The 17,889-nt window shown below is 45.3% G+C and overlaps 2 protein-coding genes across 7 annotated transcripts in view; one reads left to right on the top strand and one right to left on the bottom strand.

The window, feature by feature from the left end:
* The window catches only part of LOC133370779 (rho GTPase-activating protein 11A-like), a 33,192-nt gene extending 22,511 nt beyond the window's left edge, over window positions 1-10,681 (bottom strand). The window contains exons 1-4 of one of the 6 annotated variants that reach the window (XM_061597590.1): window positions 10,014-10,681; window positions 5,419-5,513; window positions 4,072-4,168; window positions 1,273-1,571 (exon numbers count right to left, since the gene is read on the bottom strand). In XM_061597590.1, coding sequence (XP_061453574.1) covers window positions 1,273-1,571; window positions 4,072-4,168; window positions 5,419-5,513; window positions 10,014-10,112 — 590 coding nt within the window. In that variant the 5' untranslated portion in view covers window positions 10,113-10,681. The remainder of the gene's footprint in view (window positions 1-1,272; window positions 1,572-4,071; window positions 4,169-5,418; window positions 5,514-10,013) is intronic. The other 5 variants (XM_061597587.1, XM_061597588.1, XM_061597592.1 and 2 more) reach the window with 5 other exon arrangements.
* Window positions 10,682-14,073: 3,392 nt separating this feature from the next.
* Window positions 14,074-17,889, top strand: part of RASGRP4 (RAS guanyl releasing protein 4) — a 34,134-nt gene continuing 30,318 nt past the window's right edge. The window contains exon 1 of the mRNA XM_061598007.1: window positions 14,074-14,288. Within this exon, the coding sequence (XP_061453991.1) occupies window positions 14,266-14,288 (23 nt within the window). The 5' untranslated portion in view covers window positions 14,074-14,265. The remainder of the gene's footprint in view (window positions 14,289-17,889) is intronic.

The following is a 17,889-nucleotide window of genomic DNA, read 5'->3' as shown; positions in this document are numbered from 1 at the left end:
AATTGGTTGATCTTGAGGGTCTAGCTTTGAAAAAGGAAGTGGATCCAACAAGTTTGATGTCTGCCCACGTTTGACCTGAACTGGCAGCTGTCCACACCTGAGCCCTTGATGAAGGGTGGGCAACATGAATCAAGTGGAGCAAATCTACCTGTCCCCTAGGTGGATGCAGCTCAGGGGCATCAATGGGGAGTGGGGCAGGGGAAAACCCATAGTTCCCCATGGCTAAGCTGCACGGTTGGAAAGCACCAGGAACAGTGCATTCATTACTGCGGACCCAGTTCTTTAAATAATTCTCTTCTAGTTGAGGCCAGATACACACCCTTCCCTGTTAACTTCAGGCACCTACTGAACGCTTTCTTTATTTCAGCAGGCAGTTTAACTGAATTCTGACTTTATGGTTTTAATTGATTGTGTTAATAAATAATAATTAATAATTATGTCTTCTGTCATCACCTTAAGGTAATGTATAATAAAACAGCATTAATACAGTTTTAAAAACACAGCAGATATATTTAAAACAAAACAAAATTGCTACTCATGGCAGAGACCCATCTATCCAGCTGGGAAAACCTGTCAGAACCTTCAACAGTTTCCGGAAAGCGCAGGTAGTGGACAGCTCTCATATTCCACGTAGGGATGGGTGAGAATTTCAACTCAGTTCTCATTTCAAGCCAAATCTATCAAATTTGCACTTTCTGAAACAATATGAGAACCAAAACACACCATCCTTCGAAATTCACACTTATTCAAATTTTGCAATGCTTTTCTCTAACCAATGTTTACAAAAATGTGTATGTTGGGGAAAGTGTGCATAAAAATGACTATATGGGTGAAAATAACATGCATAACGGCATTATATGACAAGAAATTGCTTTCAGAAATGTGTACATTAGTCAGAACTACCTACAAAAATGTGTTTATTCTGAGAAATTCACACTAAAAAGCTGGGGGATCTTCATAAGGATTTCTTTAAAAAAATCATAAATTGCTGCAGAAATTTGGAGAACGAAACTTAAGACTGGAAAAAGGAGAAATGGAGAACCCAAGGAGAACCCAAACTGACAAATCTTTCCATCTTAATCCCAACTGTTTTGAGTTACGTCTACACCACTTACAGACAGTATATAATGTGTTAAATTAAAAATAAATAAATCAACCACATACAGGCCTGGAGCAGCTCAGAGGGCTGTTGGAGCACAGCAACAAGTTCTGGGCAGGGATTAAGGGGACAAAGTGGCTCCCCATTCCCACCCTACCCCCCCATCAACCTACCTGGCTGCCACGTCCCACAGAAAGCTGAAGAAGTAACGAAGGAGATCAGTGCTCCTTTGAGGGAGCAGGCAGGTGAGCAGGAGTGTCAGCTGGGCCTGGCCGTCATCATCTTCGCCGCCGCCTCCTCCTCCTTGCTGGACCCGGCACAGGGGCCCCTGGAGCCCAGCTGGAATCAGAGGCTCAGGCAAGTCCCTCAGGAATTGCTTCACCAGGGTTGCCACGTCACACGGTAGAGCCATCACCAGACAGCGTTCACCAGCCTCCAGCCGGGTCTGGAAGGACGCAACAGGAGGAATGGGCTGCCGTGAACCTCCAGGGGGTCTGTTCCATGGAACAGGTTCCCCAACTCTCAGTTATAAGCAGGAGGACCCACCAGATTCATCTCTTTGCTAAGAACAGCAGGATTGGCTAGCTGGATTGGGTCAAAGGTCCACCCAGGCTAGGGGTCACCGAACCATGGTGCCCATGTGGCAGTGAGGTCTTCCTCAACACCCACAGGGTTCCCTCCCCCATCTGAAATTAGGCTTGAAATTGATCATGGACATGGACTGTCTTCACATCGATCTCGACTTATGCGACCTTATGAATAGGGTTTTTGTGGTAAGCGGTATTCAGAGGGGGTTTGCCAATGCCTCCCTCTGAGGCTGAGAGACCCAAGGTCACCCAGTGAGCTTCATGGCTGTGTGGGGATTCGAACCTTGGTCTTCCAGGTCATAGTCCAACACCTTAACCACTACACCACACTGGCTCTCTGAAATTGATCAGTGGACTGGAAACAAAGCCCTAAGAGGAGAGACTGAAAAAACTGGACATGTTTAGCCTTGAGAAGAGAAGACTGAGGGGAGATATGATAGCACTCTTCAAGTATTCAGTATATTGACACACAGAAGAGGGCCAGGATCTCTTCTTTATCATCCCAGAGAGCTGGTGGGCTCTCCAACACTGGAGATATTCAAGAGGCAGCTGGACAGCCACCTGGACAGCCATCATTAAACCAAAGCTATTTAGCCTTGCATTGAAAACAAAAAAACCCCCACCACCAGAACTTGATTTGAGAAATGCAAATATACCATAACAAATCTATGTTTATATATGTTAACAATTGCAAGAGAAAATCCACTCCTTCCAAGCCTTCCAATCCCCACCTTTTCCTTCCATGTAAATGCCCTCATTTGCACTATACTTTTAAAGCAGTATAATACCATTCACATCCACAGCTTCCCCCAAACAATCCTGGGAACTATAGTTTGTTAAGGGTGCTGAGAGGAGAGCCCCTCACAGAGCTACAGTTCCCAGAGTGGTTTAACAATCAATCCCTGTTCCCAGGCAAAAATGGAAACTGTAGCTGTGTGAGGGAAACAGGAGTCTGTTTTTGCAGTAATTAAAAACAATAGCCATTCTTACCCCAATTTTTCTATATGTGGCTGTATCCAACAGAGTAGACCCACTGAAATTAGTGAACCCAAGGCCCCATCTGCACTTCATATTTAAAGCAGTATTATACCACTTGGAACAGTCATGGCTTCCCCCAAAGAATCCTGGGAATTGGAGCTTACTCCCTTCCCAGAGTGATTTCACAATCCGACCCTCTTCCCAGGGAACTCTGGGAACAGGAGCTGTGTGAGGGAAACAGTGGTCTCCTAACAACCCTCAGCACAATTCCCAGGGTTCTTTGGGGGAAGGCATGACTGTTTAAAGTGGCATGATAGTGCTTTAAATATGTAGTGCAGATGAGGCCATAAGAGAGAGATGGGACGGGGGGGGGGAAGAGTTGTGACTTGTAAGACAAAAAAGTTTCCTGGCAAGACAATTGCTCAAGTTCCCCTCTTTAAGCAACCTCTTCTCATACGGATGTCAACATTCCTCTGCTGCTCCCCACCATCTTTATGAGGAAAGAGAGGACTGATAAGGCCATTATTCTGGAGAATCCCAGCCTCAGGCCTTCTCCAGGAACTTGATGAAACATGGATTCCAGGGCACAGATCTACCTTGAGATTTTTGCCCCCTGCCCCCCACCCCTGAAAAAATTCTTGTGGACGCACACGTTTCAGAGGTCTACTCCAGGAGTGGATTGAACAGGTAAACAGAGCAGCTCTACCTCAAATTCTGGAAAGGTAGGCTAGCGATTAAAGCAGGGGATGGCAGAACAGCTGGAAAAGGAAGGAATGTTGGTGGCCCAGTTCTGGGAAAGGAAACCAGGATTTATTCCCAGATATGGGATAAGAGTCTAGTGGTTAAAAAGCAGCAGCAAAAAAATACATCTTGGGACCCCTTGACTAGAGGATCCAAGCGCTGGGTCCAACAGCTCTGCCTTTTGCTAAGGATTCATTGCATAGCTTTGGGCAAATCACACACACACACACTCTCCTCAGTTTTCCTATCTGTAAAATGGGAACGGCAACTACTTACCTATATGGGTGTTGCGAAGGCAAAACACAAGACCCAGAAGCCATTTCAAAATTTATAAATGGTCTCACTCTCTCTATATATACAGTAAATAGGAAGAATCAGGACCTGACAGTTAAGAGAGAGCAATGGAGGATGATGATAGGCCTCTGGACATGAGGACACACACACACCAACCAAGCAGTGGAGGCTAGTGGCTCCATGTCAGTGGCATAGTGGAATCCACTCTGTGTTTTAGTCCGAACTTTCAAGGAGCTGTCCAAAGTGCTTTACTACCTTGGACAGCTCCTTGAAAGTTTGGACTAAAACCCAGAGCAGATTCCACTGCACCACTGACAGTTGCCCGCCGCCCCTGCAACCAAGTCCCTGTAGATCTGTAGTCCTATATTTTACCTTTAAGGCTTTGATACGGGTCATTGAGCCGCATTTCCGGAAGAGCCCTTCAACGTGAAGGTGAGGCCGGAGCAGTTCGCAGGCATCCACAAGGAACCTTGGGTCAAAATGGAAAGAGGCAATTATGAAACAGTGTGAACTCTTTGGAGATGAGTTAGAAGGGGACAGAGGAAGGGGCGATAAGTTTCTACTGGGGTGCCTAGCGTTAATGGAAAGAGAGGGATTTGATAGATAAGGGTGGAGGCTAAAATGTATAGGACATCCTGGGAGGATGGAAGGAAACCAGTAGATGTGACATGGGATGGCCAAAACAGAATACGTTGCCAGAGCAGAGTGCCCACATCACTACTGTGCAGGTAATGCTGTGCGGTCAACATAAACGAAGCCTTGGCACTGTGGTACAGCTGCTGCTTTGCAAGCTGGAGGTCTGAGGTTCAATCCCCAGCAGCATCTCTAGGTAGGGCAGGGAGAGACCCCTGCCTGAAACCTGAAGAGCCACTGCCAGTCCCCACAACAGCAATGCTTGCATTTGGTGAAGTTATGGGCAGACTACCCAGGATTTTCTTTGAGTGGAAGCTCACTGGGTGACCTTGGGCCAGTCACTGCCTCTCAGCCTCAGAGGAAGGCAATGGTAAACCCCCTCTGAACACCGCTCACCATGAAAACCTCAATACCTTGTGGAACGCCTCTCTCGCTATGAACCTACCCGTTCACTTCGTTCAGAATCTAAGGCCCTCCTCCGGGTACCAACCCATCTGGAAGCCCGGAGGGTGGTTACGAGATCTAGGGCCTTTTCTGTGGTGGCCCCTGAGTTGTGGAACAGCCTCCCCGAAGAGGTACGCCTGGCGCCTACACTTCCATCTTTTCGGTGCCAGGTAAAGACCTTTTTATGCTCCCAGGCATTTTAATCTTCTTAACTTTTTTAATCTTTTAATCTGTATTTTAATTTTTGTAGTATTTATTTTGTTTTTGCTGTGCTTTTCGTTGTTTGTTTGTATATGTTTTGTATTTTTATTATGATATATTGTATTTTATTTTGTTTGTTCACCGCCCTGAGAGCTATTTCGCTAAGGGCGGTATATAAATTGAAACAATAAATAAATAAATAAATAAATAAATAAAACCCTGTTCACAGGGTCACCATAGGTTGGGAGTGACTTGAAGGCAGTCCATGCATGCAATTCCTTCTAGGCAAAAGTGCCCCTTTTTCTCTATGGCAGACAGAGGCATCCTGGGAAAAGGTGGAGCAGGCTCCTCTTGGTCACATGATCCAAATAGGGATCTTCACATTCTTTACCACAGGGGATTGGTCATCTGGAGAGCATGGATGTGTTACAAATTACTCACTGTGGCACCCCCTCTACATGCTCCGAAATGGGTAGCAAGTGCAGCGGAACGCCAAAGAGACCACCAGATACAGGCAGCGGCACAAGGCTGTTCTCCTACAAGACAGCAAATCGAAAGGGTGTCCATTCAATTGAATTCCTTGGCTCTAGTAAGAAGCAAGAGAGCCAGTGTGGTGTAGTGGTTAGAGTGTTGGACTACGACCTGGGAGACCAGGGTTCGAATCCCCACGCAGCCGTGAAGCTCACTGGGTGTCCTTGGGCCAGTCACTGCCTCTCAGCCTCAGAGGAAGGCAATGGCAAACCCCCTCTGAATACCCCTTGCCATGAAAACCCTGTTCATAGGGTAGCCATAAGTCAGGAGCGACTTGAAGGCAGTCTGTTTCCATTTCAGCAAGAACAAAAACAACATCAACTCCCCCCAAACAAGAGCTTCTCCTGCATTCCTCCACAAGGCTGCTGTTTGCTAGCCAGCTGTAAAAACTTAAGACATGTTTCTCTTTTGCAGGATATATTTAAACCCATAAACACTTTTTGTTATGTCCACCCCACTGGCAAAATACTTGTTAGAGACTGCACACACTAAAAACCCATGGCTTCCTCACTTCCCCCCACAAAGAATCCTGGGAACTGTAGATTCCCCGAGCTATAATTACTAGCAGCAAACTACAGTTCCCAAGATTCTTTGAGGCAAGGCAAGTGTCTGAAATGTATGCTGTGCACACAACCTCAGCCTCTTTGCTCTTCAGTGGATGCAACCTGCATTCTTGGCTCTAGACAGAAGATTGAAAGGACCACCAGTTAAGGAAAAACCGTCACCTATTAAGTTAAACAAAAGTCTAGGGAAATAGCTATTTCCTTAGTTTGACCGACATTTAAGGGGCAGGAAATAAAACGACCCTCCCCTTAGAGGCAGACGTAACAACAACAAAGGAAGCGATTATTTTCTCTCCAAGAGATGGGTGGAGGGTCCCTCCCCACTCTCCAATTCAGCCATGTTTTAAGAGTTTCGGTTGACTCAGAGGCTCAGCCACAAGGGGTGTGTGACTTTGGAGGCAAAGGCCGCCTTGGGCTGCAAAGGGAAAACATCCTGTTTGGAACTCACACGCTGGGGAAGAGCACAAGAGAAGGCTTTTCTACTTATCCTGGTTGCCAAATCCATTTTGCTAGCATTTGAGAGCCCAACCCTGCCTCAAGTGGCTATGACCCGCCAAGATGGCTGGATGGTGCTTCTAGGAACAACCTCTAAATACCAGTTGCTGGGGGAACAACGGCAGGAGGGTCCTCTCCTACTCATGCCTCCGCAAGTGGGCCTCCCAGAAGCATCTGACTGGCCACTGTAGGGAAACAGGTGACTTGGCTAGATGGGCCTTTGGTCTGGTCCAGCAGGGCTCTTCTTAGGTTCTCGGAAGTCAAGAAATTTTCCCCACTTCCCCAGTCAGATACACCTGGGTGAAACTGAAGCACTTTGCACATGCTCAGAGACCATGTTGGTACAGTTGAAAGTAAGATCCAGAACCTAAGGCACTCTTGCCTATGTTTGGAGGGAAACCACTTTAATTAGGAGTTTATATGTTCCAAGGCTGAGTCCGAACATTCACAATGAGTCCCAGGGCTCCACTTTGCCATAAATGAAGCCCTGCACCTGGTACTTCTGACTTCGGCTACCAGCAAAAGTGACTTTCAACATACAAAGCATTTATCCATCACTGCATCTAAATGCTGTTGGTAGCATAGAGCTAGTTTCACCTGTGGAAATTCAGCCTGCCACATGCAGCTTTTATACAGGAAAGTAGCAAGCTGCCTTATACCAAGTCAGACCTTTGATCCATCTAGCTCAGTATTGTCTACACTGACTGGCAGCAGCGGTCCAGCGTTCCAGGCAGGGGGTCTCTCCCAGTCCTGGAAACTGAACCTGGAACCTTCTGTGAGGAAAGCAGATGCTCTCCCCTAGCTATGATTTGGATTCCTGCATTGAGCAGGGGGTTGGACTTGATGGCCTTATAGGCCCCTTCCAACTCTACTATTCTATGATTCTATGGCCCCTTCCCCAAAATATAGGGGAAAGATATAGGTAGATATGCCTATATGCTGCTATGTTTTCACTTTTTTAAACTTTTATTGTTTTATTTGGTATCATAGCTTTTTCAAGATTCATTTGTTATATATCAGAAAGAAAGAGAAAGAGTTTATTTACTGTAAACTGCCTAAGAGACTGTTTTGGTATTTAAGAAGTATACAAATATATGAAATAAACATAATATAAATAAATAACATGTTCAAGATATAGAAGCCCTTTTGGGAAAATAAAGTGGCAACTGAACTCTAGCATATTATATTTTATTTCCCTAAGGATTAAAGCCACCACTAATAATAATCTATACAAGAGTGAAAAAAATAAAAGGAAGAATGGGGCAATCTTCATCCAGTTTTGCCTTGCCCACAACCTTGTGAGGTGGCACTAGCAGAGCTTGGAAAAGTTACTTTTTTGAACTACAACTCCCATCAGCCCAATCCAGTAGCCATGCTGGCTGGGGCTGATGGGAGTTGTAGTTTTAAAAAAGTAACTTTTCTAAGCTCTGGGCACTAGTCACTCATCTACCCAACCCACCACTTACCAATCACCACTCACCTTGCTGTGGGCTCTGGAATCCCAAGCCAAAGAAAGCTTCCCAACCCGATTCCCTCCAAATGTTTTGGGCTATAGCTCTCATCAGCTGTGCTGGCTGGGGCTGATGGGAGCTGTAGTCCGGAGTATCTGGAGGGCACCAGGTTGGAGATGATTGTCTTATGACAACGGCTAGCCAAGACTATCCACTTTTACAAGGGCCTTTGGCTTGCATAACATCTGTCCTTACAGCAGCTCAATCAGCATGATTTCATACTGCTGACATGAGGTGGTAATTGTTTTGTTTCCCGTTTGCTACTCTTATTGTTTATTTTTATTATTGCATTTATATCCCACCTTTCCCCCAAGGCGCTCAAGGTGGTTTACAAACATGGTCCCAATTTTATACTCACAATAACCCTGTGAGGTAGGCTAGGCTGAGACACAGTGATGGGCCCAAGGTCACCTAGCGAGCTTCACAGTCTAGCAAGGATTTGGACTCTCTCCTTAGCTTTGCAGCTGATTTTTAAAAAATATTTTTTAGTGATCAGTGGTGGCCAGTCCCCACTGAGACTGGTAGGGCGGAAGGGGGGGAGGCCAACAGTAGGGGGGGAGGCCAACAGTAGGGGGAGCCAGAGCCAATGACAGGCAGAGCCGATTGATTCTAGTTTTGCTCCCATCTTCCTCCCTGCCGAATTCTACCAGGGCAATCCTGACTGTGGAGGAGGAAGCTGGCAGCCAAGGCCACCCCTTGGACTGGTTGTAAGAAGGCAGGCAGATGAAGGCTAGCTGAGGGCAGACTGAGGTTGGTGGGAGAGTGCCCCATTCACCCTAATGGACCAGCTTCCACTGCCAATTATGCTGTTGGCTTCCTTTGGGTTACATTTTGGGAAAGGCGGGCTTTAAATCTTATAAATAAATAACTCCCTGTCCAGATGCAGAAGCCCAGAAAAGACAGACTGGTTGCAAAATACACTGTGGTAGTCCTCCTCAGGTTGCACTGGTAGGCATATCTACCAGTGGCCAACGATGCCCACAGTGCCTTACTGCCATTTTAAATTCACAGCTGTGCCTTACTGCCATTTTAATATATCTCCAATGTCCTTGACATAGCGTTGTTCCAGGGCAATTAAAACATGTCTAGACCCAGCCATCCCGTGCTGCTCAGAGCAGTGAGCCAGGAAGCCGTTTTTGAAAGTGGGCCCCGGGCAGGTGTTAGCAGGAACCCTGGCATCTACCCAAGAATACCAGGTTCTGACACCAGCCCTGCCCTAGGCACAAGATGCAATGTCTTCATTCCTTGTTCAGGGATTTAACTCCAAGGGTTGGCTGAAAGGAAGCTGAGCCCTGAACAAGGATGTTACTAATAACCAGGGCCAGACTTATGATTAGGCAATGCTGCCCCAGGCAGAAGATACTGAGGGGCGGAGCGCAGAGTCAAGGTGTAAGAGAACAGAACTGGCCTGCTTTGTGCCCCTTAATCTAACCTGCAGCCCTCAACAGCGGTGGAGGACGGTGTCCCATGTCCAGTACGGTTGGTCACATTGGCACCATATATTTAAAGCATGTGACGTCCCCCAAAGAATCCTGGGAACTGTAGTTTGTTAAGGCTGCTGGGAATATGCACCGTGAGGAGGGGTAAACTACAGCTCCCAGGATTCTTTGGGGGAAGCTGTGTGCTTTAAATGTGTGGTGTGGATGTGACCAAAGTAAGGTTCAACTGCTGATTTGGTTGACTTCTCTACGTGGCACTGGGGAGCCACCATCTTGGCCTCTACCTCAGGCACCAGAATGTCTTGGACCCTGCAAACTCCTCACATCACCAGAACCTTTACTCAGCACCATCAAGAGGCTGAAAACAGGGCCTAAGTACAAACAAGGATTGCCTAACAGGCTGGGCCCAGAAAAATAAATTAGTTAGAAAACATTTTTAAAAAATGGTTTTCCAAAGCACTATTAAACACTTTGGATAAGATCCTTGCCCCACTCACCTGGCTAGGATTGGTCTTCCAATGTCGGACATGAATTCCAATACTTGTGAGGTACTGGATGATTGCACACGAGGACACTCCTTTCTCGGCGCTAGGCATGGTCCGTGCCCAACTGGCTAACTTTCACATGTTAAGGCCTAAAGAGCCTGCAAAGCCAAACTCAAAAGTGTCTTTTCCTCTGGGAGGAAAAAAGGTGGGCAGACCTCACCCAAATAATCCACCAATTTTGCAAGAACCACACCCCAAATTTGCAAGAACCAGATCCCAAGTCTGGCCTCCTTAGAAAAAAGCATAAACTCTACTACAAGGATGATTCCCCTTGTATTCCGGGTTAGTTAGCCATCCAGGTTGCCTCCAGGGAGCCCAACGGGGCGAGGGTTCAGGTTTGCTTCTGATCTTCCCCCAGCCCAGAGATTGATCTCATTTTAGTTCTACTCATAAACTGAGCAACAAAGACCGCCAAACAGCCAGCCTTTACTTTGCAACCCTTAAAAAAAAGGCCTAATTTAAAATCTTTATGAATTTACTAAACTCTCACGCACCAAGATCTGATCTCTCCCTTACCAAATGGAAACTTTCAATTCTGAGTAACAGTCTTTCCCCACATCCAACAACCCTCTTTGGTCAAACAGAAAGGGTTAGAAAAGGGGGGTTTGAAGTAGAAGTGGCCCATTTATAAATTCACTCTGGGAGGGCAAGACAATATTTAAAGGGACACACACCTCCCCTAAAGACAGAGGTGAATCTTTAAGGAAAGGTGTGGGTGGAAACTCTTGGTGAAAGGGATGGAGACCAAGGTGTTGTTGGACTACAGGTCCCATCATCCCTGATCATTGGCTGTGCTGGCAGGGGCTGATGGGAGTTCCAGTCCAACTACACATAGAAGGCCAGAGGACCCCCAATTCTGGGTTAAGAGGGCTCCAGTGATGGAAGTGGGGTGCAGGAATCAGAACACCTAGATTCTGTTTCCTAGCTGGGGTTAAGGGAGGTCTTGTCTTGTATTGTCTGGTATTTGGGGGTGGATTTTGTTTTATTAGTTTTAATGTATTATCTTTTTAGATGTAACCTGCCCTGAGACCTTAGGATGAAGGGTATGCAATAAATGTAATACATAGATTAAAAATACAGATGAATAGCTAATACCCAGGAGGACACAAACAAAATTCAAAATGATCTTTATAGGCTGGAGCATTGGGCTAAAAACAACAGAATTAAATTTAACAGGGATAAGTCCAAAGTTCTACCCCAAGGAAAGAGGAACCAAGTGCACAGTTGTAAGATAGGGGATACTTGGATCAGCAATACTACATGCAAGAAGGATCTTGGAATTGTTGTTGAACACAAGCTGAATATAAGCCAACCATGTGATGTGGCTGCAAAAAAAGCAAATGCCATCTTAGGCTATATTAATAGAAGTATGGTTTTCAAATCAAATGAAGTACTGTTCCCCTCTGTTTGGCACTGGTTAGGCCTCATATTGAGTACTGCGTCCGGTTGTAGACACCACACTTTAAGAAGGATATAGACAAACAGGTTCAGAGGAGGACAACAAGGATGATCAGGGGACTGGAAACAAAGTCCAATGAGGAGAGACTGAATAAACTAGGCATGTTTAGCCTTAAGAATAAAAGACTGAGGGAAGATATGATAGCACTGTTAATGTACTTGAAAGATTGTCACACAGAGGAGGGCCAGGATCTCTTCTAGATCGTCCCAGAGTGCAGGACACGGAATAATGAGCTCAAGTTACAGGAAGCCAGATTTCAATTGAACATAAGGAAAAATATCCTAATTGTAACAGCGGTAAGACAATGGAGCCAATGACCTAGGGAAGTGGTGGGCTCTCTAATGCTGGAGGCATTCAAGAGGCAGCTTGACAGCCACCTGTTGGGGATGCTTTCAGTTGGATTCCTGCATTGAGCAGGGGGTGGACTTGATGGCCTTAGAGGACCCTTGCAACTCTACTATTCTACAATTAGATTCTGGACAGAAGGCAGGATCCTTTTTAACACATACCACCCTCTTCCCTCCCCCACTTTTGACATTTATATTTTAAGCTCAACCAGGGGATGGGGAGGGGGCACAAGTGCTTAACCCTTAATTCTGGTAGTGCTAATAGAGTTGCCAACTGACCAGGATTTTTTTTTTTTAACAATATCAGCTTGATCTGCTCTTGTGCCTTTCACAGCAGCTCACTCCATCTGCAGAGATCATCAGCTGAAGCTTTTCATGGCAACTTGGGGAAACATTCTCACCTGCTCTGCATATCAAGCTTCTATTAAAAGCACAAGGGCCACTTGAAAAGTTGGCAACTTTCAACCCTAAATAACTAATTGACCATCCTGGTGTCTGGGTTTGTGTCTATGTGGCAGCTGTGATTATCTTGTCTATTGATTAGAAAGAGCCCTGTTGGTATTTCTCAGTTGCTCCAAGTATGCTGGTGGTATATACTGTATACTCAGTGGTAGGGCTGTGAGTATCTGCTTTTGCACGCAGAAGGGCCCAGATTCAATCCTCAGCAGCATCTTCAGGAAGAGCTGAGAAAGGAATGTGGGGAGCTGCTGCCAGTCAGTGTAGAGAATGCTGAACTTGATGGATCAATAGTTCAACTTAATATGGTAGTTTCCAGGTGGCTGGAGTGTACAGCGAATGTGGGGAACATCTGTGGCCCTCTGGATGCTGTTGGATTCCAACTCCCACCAGCCCCAGCCAGCATGGCCAATGGTCAGAGGTGGTGGGAGTTGTAGTCTGGTAACAGCTGGAGGCTTCCCATCCCTAGAGTAAGTGTTTGGGATTAGTGGGGTATTTATTCTTTTTTGCTGTTTTGGAATGTTTTACTATTTTGGGGGGAAGGCTAATCTACCACCTCTTTGTTTTTTAAAATGCTTGTGTTTTTTTCACAGCTTATTATTTACTTTCTAAATGTTTTTTTAATAAAATATATCCAAGTCACCTTGAACATTATGTAGCAGAAACGAAGGATGCAAATGTTTCCATAAATAAATAAAATTAAAGATCTGCTGCCTTAAGACTCCTGAGTTCTATCCTTTACTCTGGTGGGAGCTCAGTTTAGTTATTAGAGGAGGGCTGGCTAACCTGTGGCCCATGGACATATCTAGCCCTCCTTTTGGAAGGGGCTTGGGACATTTTGTTGCCTCCCTAAAATCCCTCTAAAATTTGACATTTAAAAATATTAATTTTAATATATATATTGATGACCCCTGTGGGTCTGCTGCCATAATGCCGAAAGCAGTTTTGCACCCCCAGCCTCCCACCCATTTAATGGTTTTTTTAACTGAATTTAGTTATTTATTAAATAATTAGTTATTAAAAAAACATTTAAAATAACATAGAATAGCTGATGGGAAAGTCTTTTGGAAGGTAGCCTTATTACGACACCTGCTTTAATATGCAGTTCTGGAGGGCCGACCATTGGTCAAGGTGGCCCTCAGCCTGAAAAAGATTAGCCACCTCTGGATTAGAGCATGTAGCAATGAGACTTCTGGAATCAAAGTGTGTGTGTATGTATGCAAGCCAGTACTCCTTAGTGTTATTCCTGGCGGATAATTTGAGTGGGATGCACAGGGTAAACAGGGAGAAAAACTTCACATTCCCCCGATTTCCCTCCCCCACAAGCAATGCCCTGGAGTTACCATCTTCCCCTCTCCCCCTGCTCTTTTCTGATTTTGTTTGTTGCATGACAGGCAGAAATTCAAGTGATGCAGCTTTCCACCCCAGCGTGAACGTGCATTACTAAGGAAACATCTTTTTTTTCCCCTGCTAAACCAATAATGAATTTCTGCCTATCATGCAACTGTCAAAGACAGAGGAATCTTGTTCATTAAAAAAAATCCAGTGGTAATGCAACAATTGCCATAGTTCAATTTTGCCTCTTTCTCTTACTCACATGCATGCGCAGACACACACGCAGACACACACGCAGACACACACACAGACACAGACACAGACACACACACACACACACACGCGCGCGCGCGCGTAACCCAGTTCCTTTTAACTGTACATCAGCAAAAAATCAACCAGTTCTGTTTGACTCGGCTTGCTGTGCCAGAGAGAAGCGGTCTTCTGCTGTACAACTTGTCTTTGCACGGATTCGGGCTTGGCCAGCAGTGCCTGGCTAGGCGATTGCATCTGGGAAAGCAAAAAGGGCATCCCCCTACCCCCCTCACCAAAGCAAATTCAGAGCAAAACATTGACTGGTTTGGAAGAACTGCAGTGGGCTGGGAAAACAATGATCCGACTAGAGAGTAAGAGGTAAGCAGAACCCCCACCTCCCTTGCGTTTCTAACTGGGATTTTCCTGGTACTTCCAAAGTTTCATGTCATGGTGTGCTGGGGGATTTTTATTTGCTTTCATGTTTACTAGGGGTTTACATTCTAATTTTGATCAGCATTGGTCATTCCTCTATGAACACTTGGCTGACAGATGAAGTGCAACTGTTCTCAATATCAGCTGGGGGGGGGGGGTGCTGTGCATTTAAAACAGCTTTGTGGCAGGCCAGAAACCCAACGGAGAATGCTTCCCCCTTTTTCCTAGAAGGAAAAGCTGTACTGTTGAATTTCTGCCTGTCACGCAACTGCAAGCAAAGCACCCTGATGCCCACATGGTGAGACTGCTAGTTCCAACAGCTGAGTTGCCCTGATGAACGTGCCCCTGGACAGGTGGGGACTTTCTGCTGAAGTTTCTTCTGTCCCCTGGCAAAAAATGAAAACAACACAAAACAAAACCAGGTCCAAATTGGGAGGCACACAGTTGTCGAATTTTAAATATTCAAAGAGGGAGATTTGCAACCAGAGCCACTGCATGTTTGAAGTGCCCCACCCTGATTTCAGGGGAGAGACCTACAAATAACTGTACCTAGGAATGATTACAGGTTTTATATCCATCTTCTGACAGGTACCAACTTCAGCGTAATTGAAAAGGTTGGAGGGGAAAAAGGGGCTGTGACTGGTAAATGTGATGTTGGATATGTTTTGAGTGGTAGCATAAGCCATTTTCTTAAGGTTTTGAAATTTTTATTCCAAAAGGAACTATTGTGTTCTGACTAATAACATGCCTATTTCTAAAGCCAGTGTAATTATTTTTATTATTATGATTATATTTACATCCCACCTTTCCTCCAAGGAGTTCAAGGTGGCATATATGGTTTTCCTCCCTCTTCACATTATCTTCACAACAACCCTGTGAGGTAGGTTAGGCTGAAAGACTGTGCCCAGCTCAAGGTCACCCAGCAAGCTTCATGGCTGAATGGGGGATTTGAACCCTGGGTTCCAGGTCTTATAATAATAATAATAAAATTTTATTTTTAGGCCACCTATCTGGCTGAATAAACAGCCACTCTAGGCGGCATACATAATTAAAATTTAAAATACACATATAAATACAATCATAACATATTCAGTTTACCCACATCTGTACACTATAGAATTAAAATTAACTAGTGATTCTGTATGCCCGCTGAAACAGCCATGTTTTTAGTCCTTGGCGGAAGCCTACCAAGCACAGCACATGGCATAGGTCGTATGGCAGAGAGTTCCAGAGGGCGGGGGCCACAACCGAAAATGCCCTCTCTCTGGTCCGCACCAGTCTAGCTGTTCTAACTGGTGGGACCGAGAGAAGGTCTTGAGAGGCTGATCTCGTCAGGCGGCATACTTGGTGATGCTGGAGGCGCTCCTTTAGATACACTGGACCGAAACCGTGTAGGGCTTTAAAGGTTAACACCAACACCTTGAATTGGGCTCGGTAAACAACTGGTAGCCAGTGCAGATCTTCAAGCACTGGGGTGATGTGATCCCGCCAGCGGCTATTCTTAATCAATCGTGCCGCCGCATTCTGTACCAGCTGTAATTTCCGGACCGTCTTCAAGGGTAGCCCAACGTAGAGCGCATTACAGTAGTCTAAGCGAGAGGAGACCAGGGCATGCACTACCCGCGGGAGCAGATGAACCGGAAGATAGGGTCGCAGCCACTACACTGGCTTAACACTGGGTGAATTAATATGTTGTACAGCAGGGCAGAGAATGGGCATCAGCAATGTGGAATTACCATTCTGCTCCTGATCCTTAAACATTGTTTGTTTAGCTGGCTGACTGGCAAGAGGTCTGAGGTCTTGCATAGGTCTACTTTTGCACTTCAGGTTTAGCAGTGCCTAACTTGTGGGTGGGGCTGGGGAAACCGAGATTTTGTGAAAGAGCTCTGCTCTGAATCTGGCAATCCGGCATGTGTGTGTATCTGCATGGCAAATTTGAATTACATGCAAAGCAGAGGTGTGCTTTGCTTTGACCCAGTTGTCAGCTCAGCTTTTGGAAAATGGAAAGGCTGATCCCACAGCAGGCAAAAAAGGGAGGAGAGTGATTGGCCTCTTCCTCAGAGCTTGAAGACAAAATCGGAGAGCTGACAGGCCTTGAGGATAGGCGGGGTGGGGTGGAGAGAGAGAGACACTGTATGCATACAAGGAAGTTGGGCAAGGGGAGGAAGTTTCTTGGTATAATTTTGGATTCCCAAGAACAGCCACTAGACTAGAGAGTGGAATGGGGGAAGTGCACTCTTAGGTGGGGAAATGCAGAAGTCCAAAGATTTGTGCGTTGGGGAAGTTGGGAGGTGTGGGTTACCAAAATGTTGTGTGTGGGGGGAGAAGATTTCAGATTCTTAGCAATCAGTTGCTGGAACCACTGTATCAGGACCATATATAGGGCAGGGAGAGCTTGCAAGCTCTGAAGGTGGGGTCGAATGATTAACAAGATGACATATAAACAAGAAAGTCCTCAACGGCAGAACAGGCAGAGGATAACAATGTGTATGTTACAACGGCTGTGAAGGTGGATGAAGGCTGCAGCAGATAAAGGACTTCCAATCGTCATGGTACCCATGCCATTGGATCAAAGCCTTTTTCTGTCAAGATTGTGTGTTGATCGTGGTGCACCGATCTCCCCACATAAAACAAATTCATGCACAGGCGTCTTCCATAACAAAAGTCCCATGGCGATTGGCAAATGGCGATGGGGGCAGGACTGTGAAATCCAGAAGCCCCTAGTCATGGACTGGTACATCAGCGGTGGATACAGATTCAGATGGATCCATTATTAAAGACTATATCTTGGAAGACAATCTTACTCGGGCATGAGTGATCGCCAAGAAGAAAACATCCCAGATGCAGTAGAGCCAGGTGACTCCATGTCAGTGGGGCAGTGGAATCCGCATTATTATTATTATTATTATTATTATTATTATTATTATTATTATTATTATTATTATTATTATATCCCACTCTTTCTCCCAATAGGAGCCCAGGGTGGCAAGCAAAAGCACTAAAAACACTTTAACACGTTGTAAAAACAGACTTTAAAATATATTTAAACGAAACCACCATTAAAAACATATTAAAACAAAACATTTTAAAAAGTTTTAAAAATCTATTTAAAAAAAAAAAAGGTTTAAAAACATATTAAAAAGCAATTCCAACACAGACGCCTACTGGGTTAGTGTCTCTACTTAAAAGGCTTGTTGAAAGAGGAAGGTCTTCAGCAGACACTGGAAAGATAACAGAGATGACTTTAGGTTTTAGTCCAAACTTGAAAGCTCAGACTAAACCCAGAGCAGATTCCACTGCCCCACTGACATAGAGCCACCAGATGCCACTGCCCAAATGTAATCCAAGACGAATGGTTGTTGTCATATGACTGCCCTGCAAGCAAATCAGCTCAGTAAAGACCAGATATAAACAAATTGGGACAAATGCTCAGTCCATAGGCCGTCTGGAGGAGGGCTGAAAGATGAGCCCCCAATTTTTCCATTTACAAGAGACGGTTTTGATTTTCTGGTACTTTTCCTTGGAAAAAAAAATCACAGGCCTTATT

The sequence above is a fragment of the Rhineura floridana genome, chromosome 15, assembly GCF_030035675.1.
Source record: "Rhineura floridana isolate rRhiFlo1 chromosome 15, rRhiFlo1.hap2, whole genome shotgun sequence".
Lineage (NCBI taxonomy): Eukaryota > Metazoa > Chordata > Lepidosauria > Squamata > Rhineuridae > Rhineura > Rhineura floridana.
The sequence above is the reverse complement of the archived record's forward strand: the minus strand, read 5'-3'. Positions and strand labels throughout refer to the sequence as shown.